At 45.4% G+C, this 18,521-nt stretch overlaps 1 protein-coding gene across 2 annotated transcripts in view; it reads right to left on the bottom strand.

Annotated features, from left to right (window-relative positions):
* Positions 1–18,521, bottom strand: part of TNFRSF17 (TNF receptor superfamily member 17) — a 43,773-nt gene that overhangs the window by 4,574 nt on the left and 20,678 nt on the right. For both annotated transcript variants that reach the window (XM_044304828.1, XM_044304829.1), the window contains one exon: positions 14,471–14,602. In XM_044304828.1, coding sequence (XP_044160763.1) covers positions 14,471–14,602 — 132 coding nt within the window. The remainder of the gene's footprint in view (positions 1–14,470; positions 14,603–18,521) is intronic.

Here is an 18,521-nt window from a genome sequence, read left to right as displayed (position 1 = left end):
TCCGTCCAAAATTCCGGAACACTTACCGGAATGCTGGATCTGGCATTTTTTCCCATTGAAATGCATTAATGCCGGCTCCGAGTGTTCTGGCAAAACGGATCCGGCATTGTGGTCTGCGCATGCTCAGACTGCAAAAAATTTAAAAATAAGTAAATGCCAGATCGGTTTTTTCCGGATGACACCGGAGAAACGGATCCGGCATTTCAATGCATTTGTCATACGGATCAGGATCCTGATCCGTCTGACAAATGCCATCAGTTTGCATACATTTTGACGGATCCGCCAGGCAGTTCCAGCGACAGAACTGCCTACTGGAATCCTCTGCCGCAAGTGTGAAAGTCCCCTAAGGTGGCAGTTTTGTTGGTACTATTTTAGGGTACATATGATTTTTTGTTGCTCTATGTTGCACTTTTTGGCACCGTTTTTACTTTTTGTTATTTACAGTGTTCATCTGACAGGTTAGATCATGTGTTTTTTTTTATAGAGAAGGTTGTTACGGACGCGACAATACCAAATATGACTACTTTTTGGTTTGTTTGTTTCAGTTTCACATAATAAAGCATTTTTGAAAAAAAAAAGATTTTTGAGTGTCTCCAAATTGTGAAAGCCATAGTTTTTTTTAAATCTTTTGGGTGACTGTCCTATGTAGGGGCTCATTTTTTGCAGGATGAGATGATGGTTTTATTGGTACTATTTTAGGGCGCATATGACTTTTTGGATTCTTGCTATTGCACTTTTTGTGATGTAAGGTGACCAAAAAAATTGTTTTTTTACACCGCTTTTTTATTTTTTTCACGGTGTTCACCTGGGGGGTTAGTTCATGTGATATTTTTATACAGCAGGTTCTTACAGACACGGCGATACCTAATATGTAAAATATGTATACTTTATTTATTTATTTATGTTTTACACAATAACAGCATTTTCTTTATTTTAAAAAATCATGTTTCAGTGTCTCGATATTCTGAGAGCCATAGTTTTTTTTTATTTTTGGGCGATTTTCTTAGGTAGGGTCTCATTTTTTGCGGGATATGATGAAGGCTTGATTGGTACTATTTTGGGGTGCGTATGACTTTATCGCTTGCTATTACACTTTTGGTGATGTAAGGTGACAAAAAATTGCTTTTTTTACACCGTTTTTAGTTGTTCTTTTTATGGTGTTCACCTGAGGGGTTAGTTCATGTGATATTTATATAGAGCAGGTCGTTACAGACGTAGTAATACCTAATATGTATACTTTTTTTTATTTATGTAAGTTTTACACAATGATATAATTTAAAAAAATGAAATAAAATCATGTTTTAGTGTCTCCATAGTCTGAGAGACATAGTTTTTTCAGTTTTTGGGCGATTGTCTTAGGTAGGGTCTCATTTTTGCGGGATGATATGAAGGTTGTATTGGCACTATTTTGGGGTGCATATGACATTTTTATCGCTTGGTATTACACTTTTTGTGATGTAAGGTGACAAAAATTAGTTTTTTTAGACTGTTTTTATTTTTTATGGTATTCAGCCGATGGGTTAGGTCATGTGGTATTTTTAAAGAGCAGGTTGTTACGGACGCGGCTAAACCTAATGTGTCTATATTTTTTTTTTACATTTAACACCATAAAAGCATTTTTTAAACAAAAAAAATCATGTTTTAGTGTGTCCATAGTCTGAGAGCCATAGTTTTTTTTTTTTTTTGGGCAATTGTCTTAGGTAGGGGCTCATTTTTTGTGGGCTGAGGTGCTGGTTAGATTGGTACTATTTTAAGGGCATATGCCTTTTTGATCGCTTGGTGTTGCACTTTTAGTGATGTAAAAAATATTTTTTTAGCACAGTTTATGGCCTGGTACCTGGCACCGCCTCCAGTGCCTTGTGGAAAATAAGGTCCTAGCTGTCACAAAATAAAAAATATATGGGGGTTTTATATATATTTTATCCTGGAATAGAGCGCAACCTGCACATGCGCTACGGTGTGCCATCGCGCTGTGCTCAGGTGAATCCTTCCCCATGGTTACAGCCGGCTGCGTGTCTCCACGTGACTCGCGACCACGTGACGTCTGTTTCGTCATCTTGTGCGCGGCCACGTGACTTTCTTGTCATGTGACATGCGCTACCCTGGGGGAGGGTTTGAGCGCTGTTTGAGGGTTGCTTCCGTATCATCGCAGATGAAAGATTTGAGCAAGCCTACATTCACAGGAGATCTGTTGATAGTTCTGCAAGATGTTTGGAACAACCTCCCTGCTGTTCCTTCAAAAAGTGGAAGTGTACCTACAGGAACTGATGCTGTTCTGAAGGCAAACTGGGTGGTCGCACCAAATACTGATTACATTTAGATTTCTCTTTTGGTTGCATTTTGTTAATTGATAAAAATAAACTATTAACACTTCTATTTTTGAAAGAATTCTTACTTTGCAGCACTTTTTCCACTCCTGCCTAGAATGTTTGAAAAGTACTGTATGTATATAATATATATAGGTGGTGACTTGTGGATTGGAATCTGATAGATTATTTGTCAAAGTTTCCTCACTGCAGAAGAGAAGTAATGGTTATGCAAATACTGACAGATTTATCATCTGAGAATTCCCAGGGCTTTCGATCTGAGTTACCTGAAAATATCAAAAGCTGTACTGGGAGCTTTCAGATGAGCCTTATTTAGTGAACCTTTTATCTCACATGAGCAATGAAGCCTACTGACCCTGCCAATTATTTTGTGCCCATTTAACACACAACTGGCTATGTAGTTCTTTACACTCCTTAAAACGACAGCATTTGAGTGTTTATTAACCCTACTTTTCACCATCTCAACAGTGGTGTAACCTAGCTGATTCCTGCCCATTTCAGAAGTCTACTTTCCTATAATTCTCCAATGGTGAAATAGTATGGTTATTATTTAGTATTATTAGATATTATTAATAGTAAGGTTATTATTTTGTATTATTATTTAAAAAAAAGATATGACATCTATCTCATCCATCTCATGTACCTAAAATTGCAGTGGCAGCCATAGATAGTTCCTATGAATTAGCTGCTGCTGTATTACTGATGTGTGTAAGAATACCATTGTCCTAAATAAAGTTTCTTTGCATCTTAGGGCTTAATCACATCACGTTTTTGTCTTACATTTAACATATACAAAAATCATATACGTTAAACGGATGCCTCTGACAGATGCCATGCAGTGACATCCGTCACCGTAAATTTCCATTGAAAAAAACATATGTTAACATATACGGTACGTCTTTTTTAATGGATGTAGTGTACTACGCTTTTGTATCCTTTTTTTCCCCAACGTATATGTAAAACATAGGGCAAAAACGTGATGTGACCACAGCCTTAAAGGGTTTCTACCACTTTGTTTTCACATAATTAGCTTTCAGACACTAGCGATCCGCTAGTGTCTGCTCTGCCAAACAATCCTAATATAATAGCTTTTGGGGCAGCCGTTTCGCTAAAACGTATATTGATATGCTAATGACCCTCTAGGTGCTATGGGGGCGTCATTAGCACCTAGAGGATCGGTCTACCTTAACAAGATGCCGCCGCCCAGCGCGTCCCTTCAGCCCGCCCATCTCCTCCGGAATGCGATCAAGCGGACGACTTCTCGCGCATGCGCCGTGCGCGTCTGTATTCGGCGCATGCGCAGTGAATGTCCGACCGCTTCCCTGCTCAGACATCTCCACTGCGCCTGCGCCGATGGAGCACTATGACGTCATCGGCGCAGGCGCAGTGGAGATGTCTGAGCAGGGAAGGGTCGGACATTCACTGCGCATGCGCCGAATAGAGGGTCATTAGCATATCAATATAAGTTCTTTTTTTAGCGAAACAGCTGCCCCAAAAGCTATTATATTAGGATTGTTTGGCAGAGCAGACACTAGCGGATCGCTTGTGTCTGAAAGCTAATTATGTGAAAACGAAGTGGTAGAAACCCTTTAAGGCTTGTTCACACTGCAGATTTTGTGCACGGATTTGAAATGCAACAAGGGAAGTGTCTTTTTTTGGTAACACCCTTCGCCACATCCCACCAGTTTTACTATTATAAGCATTCAATGGGTGAGGTCATAGATGGCAGGTATGCATCACTGAGGCTGCTACTCTCAGTGATATACAGTAAGTCCCGGAGGTAGGTTGTGAGTTTGTGGTAGCTGGAGTTTGGGTCCAGGATTTAGGAGTGACTGAAGAGCTTGGGTGGGAAGGTCACTCCCATACTCCATCCCGGGTGTTCCTACCTCAAACAGGTGGAAAACTAATTAAAAGGCATGCTGCCAGAGAGCAGTGTGCGTGTGCTGGTCTGAGAGGAAGACACATGGACAAGACCACTATGCAAAGTGGAATCTCTAGGTGAAAACATACAAGCTGGTGAGAAGCCTATATCACCGCATTTTTCAAGCCTGTACAGTTTTGCTGTGTATGCCCAACAAACCCTGGGAAAAGAGACTGTCTGAATGGTCCTGTCTCACATATAGTGGAGGATGTGGGCCACAAAGGGCATCAAGAAAAGTCGCCCCGTGCATCACCCAGGTGTATCAGACCCTGAATCAGACCGACCCCAGCTGGATGTTGACTACATGTCCTACATGGTTAAGAATCCTCTATTGTGGGAGCCATATCCTGTAAGGTCGCTATATGCTGGTATTAACTGTTTCCTCAGCTATATTTAAACTAAGAGGACCTGGGTGATGCCCTTTGTGGCTAACTCTCGCAGTCCATTGTACTGTGACAAGTTGCCCGTTGTGACCAAGAGGCCCGTCTCTAGCGGGTGTCCATTATATCATCCTCAACCATCCGGTGTATTGCCAAGTGACCGTATGTACCCCGCCATCCGGCACTGACTTATCTACTTACCTTCATACTAAGGTTGGGTCTGATCATATTACGTAATATTATTAAACGCAATATTTTATTACGCATCTAACGGGGCCTATTTTACATATTTGGGCTCCGTATTTGACTATCATTATATACCCACCCCTTATTACCCCCTGATGATCCCACTGGTTGGGTGAAACGCGTCGGGGTTTTGGTTTATTATCTTTAACTATCCTATCAGTATGCGTTTGTCTGTCCGCGTGTGAATTTTAATATACTTGGTGTACCCTGTACCTCCTGGCAAACTGTCACGAGGGCTGTATACAGTGGGCACCTTTTTCGTTCTTTTTGTGCATTTGTTGGTTATCCATTGGTGGGCCACTCTGATACTAGTTATTCGCCACCTGTCACCATTCCAGGGTTAGACAGGAGGTGAGGCTAGGCTCGAGGACAGGGAGTCCCCACCACTAGGGGACGTCCCTGGGCAGAGGTGTAGAGCAGGGCAGTAGTTTTAGGGACACCTTCCCCCACCCCTTATTTAGCTCACCCAGCCGATTGTGGGCCCACCTGGGTAATTACATAGGTTAGTTGTTCTTCTTCTCATTAAATTTTAGTTATCCTTTTGTATAATAGGGTATCATTGCTGGACTAGTAGTATTACGTTAGGATTACCCTACTGATATCCATTGTTATAATTCCTGCTGGACTTGTAAGGTAGGGAAAATGGTGGAGACCTAAGGAAGACATCGCTGGAGACATCGATGCCCCACAAGGTGGCCCTCACACTGGAAGATGGAACCTTCAGACAAGGAGTATAACTCCAGCACACACCAAGACTGGAGTACAACTGACTCCTGGCCATAAGCCACAGGTATAAGAAGCACCTAGTGACCACACCCAGCAAGGTAGTTAACCTCTCCAGCACCAGACAGAGGAGGAACCAGAATAAGGGGAGCAAAGCACACACATGAAAACAACCACGCGTTGCCCCTCGCAACCTGCATGTACGGCAAATGTGTCACAGCGCACAACACCGAGGCCGTTACACAAACTAAAAGCTGAAATACTTGCTCGCCTTTGGGTATGTACCGCACTCCAGGCCCAGCGGGTACAACAACGGATTTTTTGCAAAGACAAGCCACAAAGGTCACAGATGTTTGACCTATTCCACTTAGTTCGGAAGTAGTTGTACCCAAAGTCGTCTTCCCCAGAGCATATGGTGGAAAAAGTGGTAATGGATCGATATCTTCACTCTCTTCCAGTGCCAGTACAGCGCTGGGTTGCCCAAGGAGATCCCCAGAATGCTGACCAGCTGGTAAACCTTGTGAAGAGGTATACCACAGCGGAGAACCTCCTTGCTGGGGCAGATAAAGTGAAGGCAGCTCCATGTAACCCCTAGGTCTATGCTGAGCCTAGTAGGAGGTGGTTTAAACCTGGGGGAGAGTGGGGGCAAGTGCCAGTGGGCAAGAAAAGAGAACCACTAGAAACTGATTCTAAAGCCCAACCCGCCATTTAGTTTGTTGGAGGTATCATAACCCGGGGCACATTGCAGCACACGGTCCATCGACGACCGAACCTATGGAGTGTGATATAGCATGACGTTGCTCCTTGTTTGCACACCCCAACAGCAGTGCTGTACCATACCAGGAAACAGGGCCTCAGATGTGCCAAGTGACTGTCAAAAGTGGCCACCAGACTGCACTACTAGACTCGGGAAGCCTGGTAACGCTTCTCCAAGAGAATCTTTTCCCTGTGTTGCCTGCGTCTGGACAGGTCATGGGGGTGATGTGTGTACATGGGGGTGTTAAAGACTATCCCATTGCTCAAGTCACCATAACCACTAAATGTGGGGCAGTGTCACATAAGGTTGGTGTTGTGAAAGACATTGCATGCAATGATAATAGGGAGGGATCTTAGAAACATAGAATATGTCGGCAGATAAGAACCATTTGGCCCATCTAGTCTGCCCAATATACTGAATACTATGAATAGCCCTTGGCCCTATGTTATATAAAGGATGCCTATCCCATGCATGCTTAAACTCCTTCACTGTATTTGCAGCTACCACATCTGCAGGAAGGCTATTCCATGCATCCACTACTCTCTCAGTAAAGTAATACTTCCTGATATTACTTTTAAACCTTTGCCCCTCTAATTTAAAACTATGTCCTCTTGTAGCAGTTTTTGTTCTTTTAAATATTCTCTCCTCTTTTACCTTGTTGATTCCCTTTATGCATTTAAAAGTTTCTATCATATCCCCTCTGTCTCGTCTTTCTTCCAAGCTATACATTTTAAGGTCCTTTAATCTATCCTGGTAAGTTTTATCCTGCAATCCATGTACTATTTTAGTAGCTCTTCTCTGAACTCTCTCCAAAGTATCAATATCCTTCTGGAGATCTGGTCTCCAGTACTGAGCACAATACTCCAAATGGGGTCTCACTGGTGCTCTGTAGAGCAGCATGAGCACCTCCCTCTTTCTACTGGTAATGCCTCTCCCTATACACCCAAGAATTCTGCTAGCATTTCCTGCTGCTCTATGACATTGTCTGCCTACCTTTAAGTCTTCTGAAATAATGAGCCCCTAAATCCCTTTCCTCAGATACTGAGGTTAGGACTGTATCACTGATTTTATATTCTGCTCTTGGGTTTTTACGCCCCAGATGCATTATCTTGCACTTATCAACCTTAAATTTTAGTTTCCAGATTTTTGACCATTCCTCTAGTTTTCCTAATTCCTTTTCCATTTGGTGTACCCTCCAGGAACATCAACCCTGTTACAAATCTTTGTGTCATCAGCAAAAAGACACACCTTACCATCGAGGCCTTCTGCAATTTCGCTGATAAAGATATTAAACAAGATGGGTCCCAGAACAGATCCCTGAGGTACCCCACTGGTAACAAGACCATAGTCTGAATATACTCCATTGACTACAACCCTCTGTTGTCTGTCTCTCAGCCATTGCCTAATCCATTCAACAATATGGGAGTCCAAGCACAAAGACTGTAATTTATTGATAAGCCTTCTATGTGTGACAGTATCAAAAGCCTTACTATCTTCCATTGTTTTGGGAACTGTGGGGTAGCGGTTTTCGCTATCTGTTTTGGTGGGAGATGAGAGTTAGACAAGAGAGTCTGACCAGATCATGATATCACTCAAGGTAATTTTGTTCAGTTGAAGAACCCTACCTTGAAAGGTGCCCTAGCAAATGTGACTGTTCTAAATGGTGTTCCCCAAGAGCCGCATGCTGACAACAGGTGCAATTTGAACGGATCGCCATGGACTTAGTGGGACCGTTAGACAAATAGACTAGGGAACACCAGTATATTTTAGTAGTACTGGATTATGCTACCCGAGACCCAGAGGCAGTGCCTTTAGGAAACTCCTCCGCTAAGTCTATTTCTCGGGAGTTGTTTCATATGTGCACTAGAGTGGGACTCCCCAAAGAAATCTTGACTGACCAGGGGACCCCATCTATGTCCAGGGTTATGAACGAGCTATGTAAAATACTGAAGATTAAACAGTTAAAAACTTCAGTATACCATCCAGAAACCGATGGCCTTGTAGAGAGGTTCAATAAAACCTTGAAGGCAATGCTGAAAAAGGCCATTAAAAAAGATGGTAAGTATTGGGATTGTTTGTTGCCATATTTGTGGTTCTCAGTCCGGGAAGTTCCTCAAGCCTCTACAGGGTTCTCACCTTTTAAGTTGCTCTATGGTAGACACCCCCGGGGCTTGCTTGATGTAGCTTAGGAGACATGGGAGACTGAAGCTACTCCATACAGAAGTGTGTTGTACAAGTGCAGGAAAGAATTGCCAAGGTGATGCCCATAGTCAAGTAACATCTCCAGAGGGCCCAAGAAGCTCAAAGAAGTGTTTACAACCGCTCTGCCTGAATTAGAGAGTTCAAGCCATGGGATCGAAAAAGTTGGGGAGGTAAATTACAGAGTCCATCATCCAGGTAATGGGAAACCAGGGCAGATAGCCTTGGAGAGAACGTGAGTCATTGTCGACTATGCTCTTCTCTCCTACTGTTTCTAATCCGGAGTTTGAGAAGGTGACAATTGCTAATTCCTTATCTTGTTCCTCAAAACAAAAAAAATCTGTTATGTATTTAAGTAGAAAACTGAACTCCTGTGAGAGAAATTACTCTATTGTGGAACGAGAATGTCTGGCAATAAAATGGGCCCTAGAGTACCTAAGGTATTACCTGCTGGGCAGAAAGTTCAGAGTTTTCTCATACCATACCCCATTGAAGTGGATGAGTCAAAACAAGGGAAATAATGCTAGGGAAATAAGGTGGTTCCTGGCATTACAGGACTTTGACTATGTGATAGAATACAGGCCAGGTAAATTGCATATCAATGCAGATGCCCTGTCAAGAGTTCACTGTTTTGTTGCAGAAGGTGCCAAGCCCCCCTGGCTTTAGGCAGAGGGGGGGGGGGGGGTAGGGCAGTGCAGTTTCTAGGTAAAATTTCTCTCAGGGCGAGTGTCAAAAAAACTCCCCCCCCCCCCCCCCCCCCGTGAGGTACAGTGAGTGAGCGCCGCCGCCCGCACTGCCTGCCTGTGGGGGGACATTATTTTTAATAAGGATCACTATGGACATTATTTAGAATGGAGGCTGCTGTGGATGTCATTATAACTGTATAATGTCTGATAGGCCTAGTCCTGAGTTATATTACCCTGCCCTGTATAATAATGTACCCTGATACCCCTTAGTTATATTACTCCAGCGGGGTAATATAACTAATGGGGTATCAGGGATGGGTACATTATTATACAGGGCATGGGCAGGGTAATATAACTCAGCTCAGGACTAGGCCTATCAGACATTATACAGTTATAATGAGTAATGACACCAACAGCAGCCTCCATTCTAAATAATGTCCATAGTGATCCTTATTAAACTTAATGTCCCCCACAGTGACAGTGGCCCCCATTTTCATGTCTCCCACAGTGGCCCCCCCCATTGTAATTAATTCCCCCCCATTGTAATTAATGCCCCCCCCATTGTAATAACCCCCATCCCCCCATTGTAATTAATGCCCCCCCAGACCATCACTCGCCTCACAGCAGGCATCAGCACTGCTCAGGGGCTCAGGGCGGGCGGTAACAGGCAGGCAGTGCGGCGCTCACTCAGTCACTGTATGTCACGCGCCTGCGCCGCCTAGTGGGAGGATCAGGCGCGTGACGTCAGTAAGTCTGACCAGGGCCGGTGCAAGGATTTTTGCCGCCCTAGGCAAGATAAAAATTGGCACCCCCGCCCCCCCCTTATCAGATCCGGAATTGCGGACCCGGATCCGCAATTCCGAACCTGAAAAAAAAATAGTACATGTCCTATTCTTGTCCCCAATAACGGACAAGAATAGGCATATTCTCTTAGTGCCGGCAATGTGCGGTCCGCAAAATGTAGTATTAATAACTAAACAATTAAATAATACACATATTGCATTGTCTACTTACCACCAGGACAATTAGATGATCTGGTCTCTGGCTGCAGTCTGGCTCTGCGGACTCCCTTGTCACTCTCTTCCCCCCCCCTCCCTTGTCAGGCTACTTTCACACTAGCGTTCGTCGGTCCGCTCGTGAGCTCCGTTTGAAGGGGCTCACGAGCGGACCCGAACGCAGCCGTCCAGCCCTGATGCAGTCTGAATGGAGCGGATCCGCTCAGACTGCATCAGTCTGGCGGCGTTCAGCCTCCGCTCCGCTCGCCTCCGCACGGACAGGCGGACAGCTGAACGCTGCTTGCAGCGTTCGGGTGTCCGCCTGGCCGTGCGGATCCGTCCAGACTTACAATGTAAGTCAATGGGGACGGATCCGTTTGAAGATGCCACAATATGGCTCAATCTTCAGGCGGATCCGTCCCCCATTGACTTTACATTGAAAGTCTGGACGGATCCGTACGAGGCTATTTTCACACTTAGCTTTTATATGCCAAAATAATGCAGACGGATCCGTTCTGAACGGAGCCTCCGTCTGCATTATTATGATCGGATCCGATCGAACGCTAGTGTGAAAGTAGCCTTACTCTCCTCTCCCCCCCCTCCCTTGTCACTCTCTTCTCCCCCCCTCCCTTGTCACTCTCTTCTCCTCCCCCCCCTCCCTTGTCACTCTCTTCTCCCCCCCCTCCCTTGTCACTCTCTCTTCTCCCCCCCCCCTCCCTTGTCACTCTCTTCTCCCCCCCCCCTCCCTTGTCACTCTCTTCTCCCCCCCCTCCCTTGTCACTCTCTTCTCCCCCCCCTCCCTTGTCACTCTCTTCTCCCCCCCCTCCCTTGTCACTCTCTTCTCCCCCCCCTCCCTTGTCACTCTCTTCTCCCCCCCTCCCTTGTCACTCTCTTCTCCCCCCCCTCCTTGTCACTCTCTTCTCCCCCCCCCTCCCTTGTCACTCTCTTCTCCCCCCCCCTCCCTTGTCACTCTCTTCTCCCCCCCCTCCCTTGTCACTCTCTTCTCCCCCCCCTCCCTTGTCACTCTCTTCTCCCCCCCCCTCCCTTGTCACTCTCTTCTCCCCCCCCTCCCTTGTCACTCTCTTCTCCCCCCCCTCCCTTGTCACTCTCTCTCCCCCCCCTCCCTTTCACTCTCTTCTCCCCCCCTCCCTTGTCACTCTCTTCTCCCCCCCCCCTCCCTTGTCACTCTCTTCTCCCCCCCCTCCTTGTCACTCTCTTCTCCCCCCCCCCTCCCTTGTCACTCTCTTCTCCCCCCCCTCCCTTGTCACTCTCTCTCCCCCCCTCCCTTGTCACTCTCTTCTCCCCCCCCCTCCCTTGTCACTCTCTTCTCCCCCCCCCTCCCTTTCCCTCTCTCTTCCCCCCCCCTCCCTTGTCACTCTCTTCTCCCCCCCCCCTCCCTTGTCACTCTCTTCTCCCCCCCCTCCCTTGTCACTCTCTTCTCCCCCCCCTCCCTCCCTTGTCACTCTCTTCTCTCCCCCCCCCCTCCCTTGTCACTCTCTTCTCCCCCCCCCTCCCTCCCTTGTCACTCTCTTCTCCCCCCCCCTCCATCCCTTGTCACTCTCTTCTCCCCCCCCTCCCTCCCTTGTCACTCTCTTCTCCCCCCTCCCTCCCTTGTCACTCTCTCTCCCCCCCCCTCCCCTCCCTTGTCACTCTCTTCTCCCCCCCCTCCCTCCCTTGTCACTCTCATTCTCCCCCCCCCCCTCCCTCCCTTGTCACTCTCTTCTCCCCCCCCCTCCCTTGTCAGTCTCATTCTACTACTCCCCCCCCCCCCCCTCCTCTCATTCCTCCCCCCCCCTCCTCTCATTTCCTCCCCCTTGTCAATGTCACCTCTAGTGTAGCGTGGCCGAGCTCTGTTCGGTCCGGCCCGGGGTACAGGAGCTTTTGTTTCCTGTACCCGGCTGACAGGAAGTGCTCACTTAGTGTGCACTCTTCCTTTCAGTCCGGCCGGGTACAAGAAACAAAAGCTCCTGTACCCCGGGCCGGACCGAACAGAGCTCGGCCACGCTACACTAACAACTCAGCATTCTGCAGCGCAGGCAGGCTGCGCAGCACTGAGCCGGCCGCTCAGGAGGCTCAGCATGAGGGGCGCCGCCGGCTGGCCGCCCGATCCTTTAACGAATTTTTTTTTTTATTTTTTTTTTGTACCTCAACGGGCGCCCCCTGCTTCTGGCAGCGCCCCGGGCGGCCGCCCGTCCCGCCCGCCCCTAGAAACGGCCCTGGGGTAGGGATATGTAAGCATTCAATGGGTGAGGTCCTAGATGGCAGGTATGTATCACTGAGGCTGCTACTCTCAGTGATATAAGTCCCAGAGGTAGGTTGTGACCAGTGATGCTAGATCACTGAGTTTGTGGTAGCTGGAGTTTGGGTCCGGGATTTAGGAGTGACTGAATAGCTTGGGTGGGAAGGTCACTTCCATACTCCATCCTGGGTGTTCCTACCTCAACCAGGTGGAAAACTAATTAAAAGGCATGCTGCCAGAGAGCAGTGTGTGTGTGCTGGTCTGAGAGGAAGACACATGGACAAGACCACTATGCAAAGTGGAATCTCTAGGTGAAAACCTACAAGCCTATATAACCACATTTTTTGTTATTTCCATGAACTGTTATTTTGTTTGCTGAAGCAAGCCTGTATCGTTTTGCTGTGTATGTCCAATAAACCCTGGGAAAAGAGACTGTCTGAATGGTCCTGTCTCACACTATTAAAACAGGTTATTTTTTATTTTGGAGGGGGGTTGAGAGGTGCTGGGATAGAACACCTGCCTTAATTGCTAAGAGGCCTCTTCACTGTTGGAGATGGTCTAAATAACTACAGCCAGGGAGTGGGGGGAAATCGGCACTGTGCTCTAAATTCTGTGTAATACAGGGATGACAGCTGCTAAGTATAAAAAGGGAAATTGCCCTTTTATTTGCTAAAACCATAACATTTTATTTTATAACATATTGTATCTGCACAATGAAGTGTCTTTCTGAGAGGGTATTTATCGGCATAGAGATGGTCTTGTATAGCTTTGGACTGGCCCACTAGAGTACCAGAGTGTCCTCCAGTGGGCCCAGGCTCTGATTCTATAGTGGGCACCAAAGGTCCAGAGACAAAAAAATGGGAACTGCCTTTGGCGGCAATAAATGATTACGAGGATTTATGTATTTGAACTGAAACCTATTTGACTTTATTGATGATATGGGGGTTAGGCCCTAATTTACTCCGGTGGGCCCAAGGAATCCCAGTTTGACCCTGGTCTGGTATCTGATCATGCTTAGCCACATAACATCCTAGATGTGTGTACACAGCAACCATCACTCACAGGAGAAGACAGTTGGTGCCCCTCATGGGTGCAGTTGGCCCTCTTTGGGGAAATGCTAGAGCGGTCTCCGTAGTATGATGACAAATCTTTTTTAATGTCCTACCATAATGTTTTATGGCCTATGTTTAGGTTGGGCCGTGAAGTATTGATTGTTGAGGTGCAACCATTGGTACCCTCGCCAATCTCACAAATGGGCCTGGTATAAGTCCTAGTTGCTGAGAACAATGATTGTTACCTATGTTTTACATAGGTCATGACAAATTATGGTGACAAAGCAACTGTGAGGATATGACCATACATGGTGGATTTTGATGCACTTCCATGGCAGAATCTGCATATAATCAGCAGCAAAATCCATTTGTTACATGTAGATATGTCATGAATTGTCTATGCATTGCATTGGGTGAAATTCTGCACCAGAAACTGATATCTTACGGATTTAAAATCTGCATGCTGTATCCGCCATCTGTGAACATACCCTACATGTGCTCCACAGTTAGGTAACAACCATGAACGCTGTGCTTTGGAACTGTTTTGTATATTGAATGATAAAAAAGTGGCATTTTGAATGTCATTATGTGTGATTATCATTCCTTCTCCACGAAACCATTAAGGGAGATTACTTACAATGAGTGGGTATGTTGATAAGTATTATGTATCTCGGTCTTCTTCCAGACATTGTTTTTGTGTATAGACATGTACTGTCTATAGTTGCAATAATATCCTATTAGGCAGGGATGCCCAGCCTGCGGCCCTCCAGCTTTTGCTGAACTACAATTCCCAGCATGCCTGCACAGCCTACAGCTATCTGGGCATGCTGGGAGTTTTAGTTTTGCAACAGCTAGAGGGCTGTAGGTTGAGCATCCCTGGTATAAGGTGTTACGTTACTCGCTGAGGCACCATGTTAAAATATTCAGCAATAAATTACACTTTACCTGCGTGCAGCTTCCGTTTTCTATGCAGCATAATTGTTACAATTATTATAGTTGATATTAACACAGCAATCAATAACACCACCAGCCAAATCGTGTAGTTTGCGTTATTTCCAACCTCAGGGTTATGGGGGCCTAAAAGAAACAAGAAAAATCTTAATATATGAATCCATCATAATTACATTATATCATTATACATGTCATGTTTTCAGTTAGTAATGTGTTATTGCCGGTGCATGCTTAAGAAAACTGGTGAAGTCCAAAAACGCGCTAACATTGATATCACAACTATTGATTTATTGCATATTACAGTATTATATACTGTATGTTAGTCATTTCTGAAAAGCCTCTTCCAACCTTCAGACAGCAGCCTTGATCCACATATATAGGTTCCTTTTTAAAAAGAGATGTAGGGGAACCAAGTGAGGAATAGATAATGCTTTTAGTTCAAGTCCTTAGACCCGCAGTTGGGCTACGATTTGCAGCCATAATAATTTTAACATAATTAAATCTTGTTTGTCTCTTCTCTTTAGACATTGAACGTGTTATTTTCTGAAACATATATACAGTGTCGGACTGGAGTACCTTGGGCCCACCAAAGGAAATTATTCTCACGGCATCAATAAAGTTTAAAATGTTTTGAATAAAAGAAATAGACCCTAGTGGCAATTGACTGGCTCCAAAAGTAGCCAAAGGAGTTTTTCACCTGGATCTTTGGAGCCCATTATAGTATTAGGGCCTGGGCCCACCAGACTATTCTCTTATATTCTGGTGGGCCAGTCGAACCCTGCATATATCATACAGGATTTACAAGGAAGTACGTAGGTTGCAATATCTGAAATAATCTGTATGTAAACTCCTGAGACATATATATCCATTTTTCAATACATGTCACAATGTGATTGGCTGATTTGTAATTCTAGGATGTAAGGGTAACACCCAGGACTTTCTCTTTAATTAAAGGAATCTTCTGGCAGATTTTTTATAAAAAAAAAAAAAAAGAGAAGACTGAAATACCATCAAGAGTCATGTCTTCCCATTCTTTTACCCCTAGAGGGAATTTTACAATCTGGGCCATCTGTCACCATCAGTTCTGTGAGAAGGACTGGCAGACGTTCTTCTCTACCTCTTGTATGACGTTCTTTGTTTTGGTTTCACTTTGTCATCTTCCTTACCTTCTGCCAGGTGTCACTTATTTAGACTAATCGTCTTCCTTTATATTCCCTCCCATACTGTCTCACTTTGCGGTTTATACTACTTCCTGGATGAAGTGTTCACTGCTGGAGGCTCCTGCTGATGTTTGCTCAGATAAGTCTTTTCCTTTAGTTGTGTTTCATTGCTGGCTTGATTCTAGGTGACCCTGACTCCGTATTAAGTTCAGGGAGCCGGTGGTCGTGTTCCCTCACTATTTTAGGGTTTTCAGGTGTCACACAGTCTTAGGTACGTGGGCATGCAATCGTCTACCATTGAGACACTTGCATGTTCATAGCAGTCAGGGAGAGCTCTTAGGGTTTTAAAGGGCTCACCTATATGCACCTTAGTTTGGGATCAAGCCAGTTGGTCGTTTATTTATAAGTTCCAGCTATCTGCAACTTCATCCGTGACATTATAAACCGCCATCACCGTCTTAAGCATGGATCAGTTTTCAGCCTTGATTGACCGCATGCAAGGTCTTTCACTGGAGGTAGCAGATCTTCATAAAACTGTGTTTTAGTTTCAGGTGACCGGTTCTGCTTGCATTCATGGTGTTTGTTCTGAGCCTAAAATCTTGCTTCCAGATACGTTCTCTGGGGGTAGTGAGAATTTTGTTCGCTTTAGAGAGGCTTGCAAACTCAATTTTCGCCTACTTCCCTATTCATCTGGTGATGAGGTGCAGAGAGTGGGGATCATCATCTCGCTGCTCATGGATAACGCTCAGTCTTGGGCCTTTTCGCTGCCGGTGGGGGCAGAGCCCCTCCGATCGGTGGATTCATTTTTTGTAGCCCTGGGTCAGATATATGATGACCCAGATCGTATTGCACTGGCTGAATCTAAACTGCGTCTTTTATGCCAGGGTAAACAATCCGCAGAGATATATTGTTCTGAATTTCGGAGGTGGGCAGCTGATACTGGTTGGAATGATGCTGCACTCCGAAGTCAATTTTGCCATCTTTCGGTAAGATTGAAAGATGCATTTGCTTTTCATGAGAGACCAGCGTCGTTAGTATGCCATGTCTCTAGCTGTTCGTATTGACAGGCGTTTTAGAGAGAGAGAGGAGACTACTCTTTCCTGTCATATTCAGCCCAAGGACAGTGGGGCTGTCTCATTCAGTGCGCAGGGATCTCAGTCTGTCTCAATCCCCTCTGAGGAGGAGCCCATGCAGCTGGGTTTGCTTGCCTCTGATAGTAGAGGATTCAGCTCTCAGAGGAGGGTTTGTTTCTGTTGTGGGGGTATAAATCATTTGGGTAATGTTTGCCCCTGTAGGAGATTCATGGAGTTTTCTGAGAGTAATAAAAGAAAAACAAAAAGAAAAAAACCCTCTAAAAACTTTCCATTTGCTACTATTGGCAAGGTTGATGCAGAAATTGAAGGTTTTCCGTTTGCTTGTAGTTCTCGTTTTCACCTACCTGCCAGGGTGGCGCTAGACAGCAAGAACATTGTGAGATTTTTGAAGATAGTGGAGCAGCTGTCAATCTCATTGATAATCAATTTGCAACAAAGCATGGTTTCCAGGTGTGCACTTTGGAAAAGGATATACCTGTTTTTGCTATCGATTCAGCTCCACTTTCTCAAAGATCGTTAAAGGGAACCTGTCACCGGGATTCTGGGTATAGAGCTGAGGACATGGGTTGCTAGATGGCCGCTAGCACATCCGCAATATCCAGTCCCCATAGCTCTGTGTGCTTTTATTGTGTAAAAAAAACGATTTGATACATATGCAAATTAACCTGAGATGAGTCCTGTCCCTGACTCATCTCACATACAGGACTCATCTCAGGTTAATTTGCATATGTATCGAATCGGTTTTTTTACACAATAAAAGCACACAGAGCTATGGGGACTGGATATTGCGGATGTGCTAGCGACCATCTAGCAATCCATGTCCTCAGCTCTATATACAAAATCCCGGTGACAGGTTCCCTTTAAAGGGCATAGTCCACAATATCCGTTTGACTGTGGGTGAGGCTCATGTTGAGGATATGTCATGTTTCGTCTTAAGCGGATTACCTACTCCTCTAGTGTTGGGGCTACCCTGGCTCACTAAACATACCCCCACCATTGATTGGCAAGCAAGGCAAATAAATGGTTGGAGTGAGTTTTGCTGAGAATTGCCTCACGGCGTCTCTTTCAGAGGTTTCTACCAAGACTGTGCCATCTTTTCTCTCTGAATTTTCTGATGGGTTTTTCGATAGTGGTGTCCAAGAGTTACCCCCTCACCGACAGTACGACTGCCCTATTAATCTCATTCCAGACGCCAAGCTGCCAAAATCACGATTATACAATCTCTCCCAACCTGAAAGAGTCAATATGCGTACTTATATCTCTGAGAGCCTGAGAAAGGGACACATCCGACCCTCGAAGTCACCTGTTGCCACTGTTTTCTTTTTTTTGTTAAGAAAAAAGATGCTTCTTTAAGACCTTGTCTGGATTTCAGGGAGCTGAACCATATCACGATTCGTGACCCATATCTGCTTCCTCTGATCCCGGACCTGTTTAACTAGATTGTTGGGGGCTAAAGTTTTTTCTAAGTTGGATTTAAGAGGGGCATTGTCACGAGTTGGAGGTCCCAGGAGACACCTCCACGTCGTCAAGCAAAAACATACAGCAATACGGTACAGTCACAACAGAGTTTATTGCACAAACAGAATCCAAGGAGGGAAACACAGGGAAATTGAGAGCTCTATGTACCGTCCGCACAGTGGGAGGAAAACCCCCACTGCGCCACTGTCTAGTAATACTCCAGAGGGGCGTGACTAAGCAACTCCTGGTATTCACTAGGCCCCCAGATTGTAGGGTTAGGCTTTGCCGCAGGGAGTTTCCAGGGTCCACTCTGGAGCGTGAACTAGACAGTGA

This window comes from Bufo gargarizans, chromosome 8, assembly GCF_014858855.1.
Source record: "Bufo gargarizans isolate SCDJY-AF-19 chromosome 8, ASM1485885v1, whole genome shotgun sequence".
Classification (NCBI taxonomy): Eukaryota; Metazoa; Chordata; class Amphibia; order Anura; family Bufonidae; genus Bufo; species Bufo gargarizans.
The sequence above is the reverse complement of the archived record's forward strand: the minus strand, read 5'-3'. Positions and strand labels throughout refer to the sequence as shown.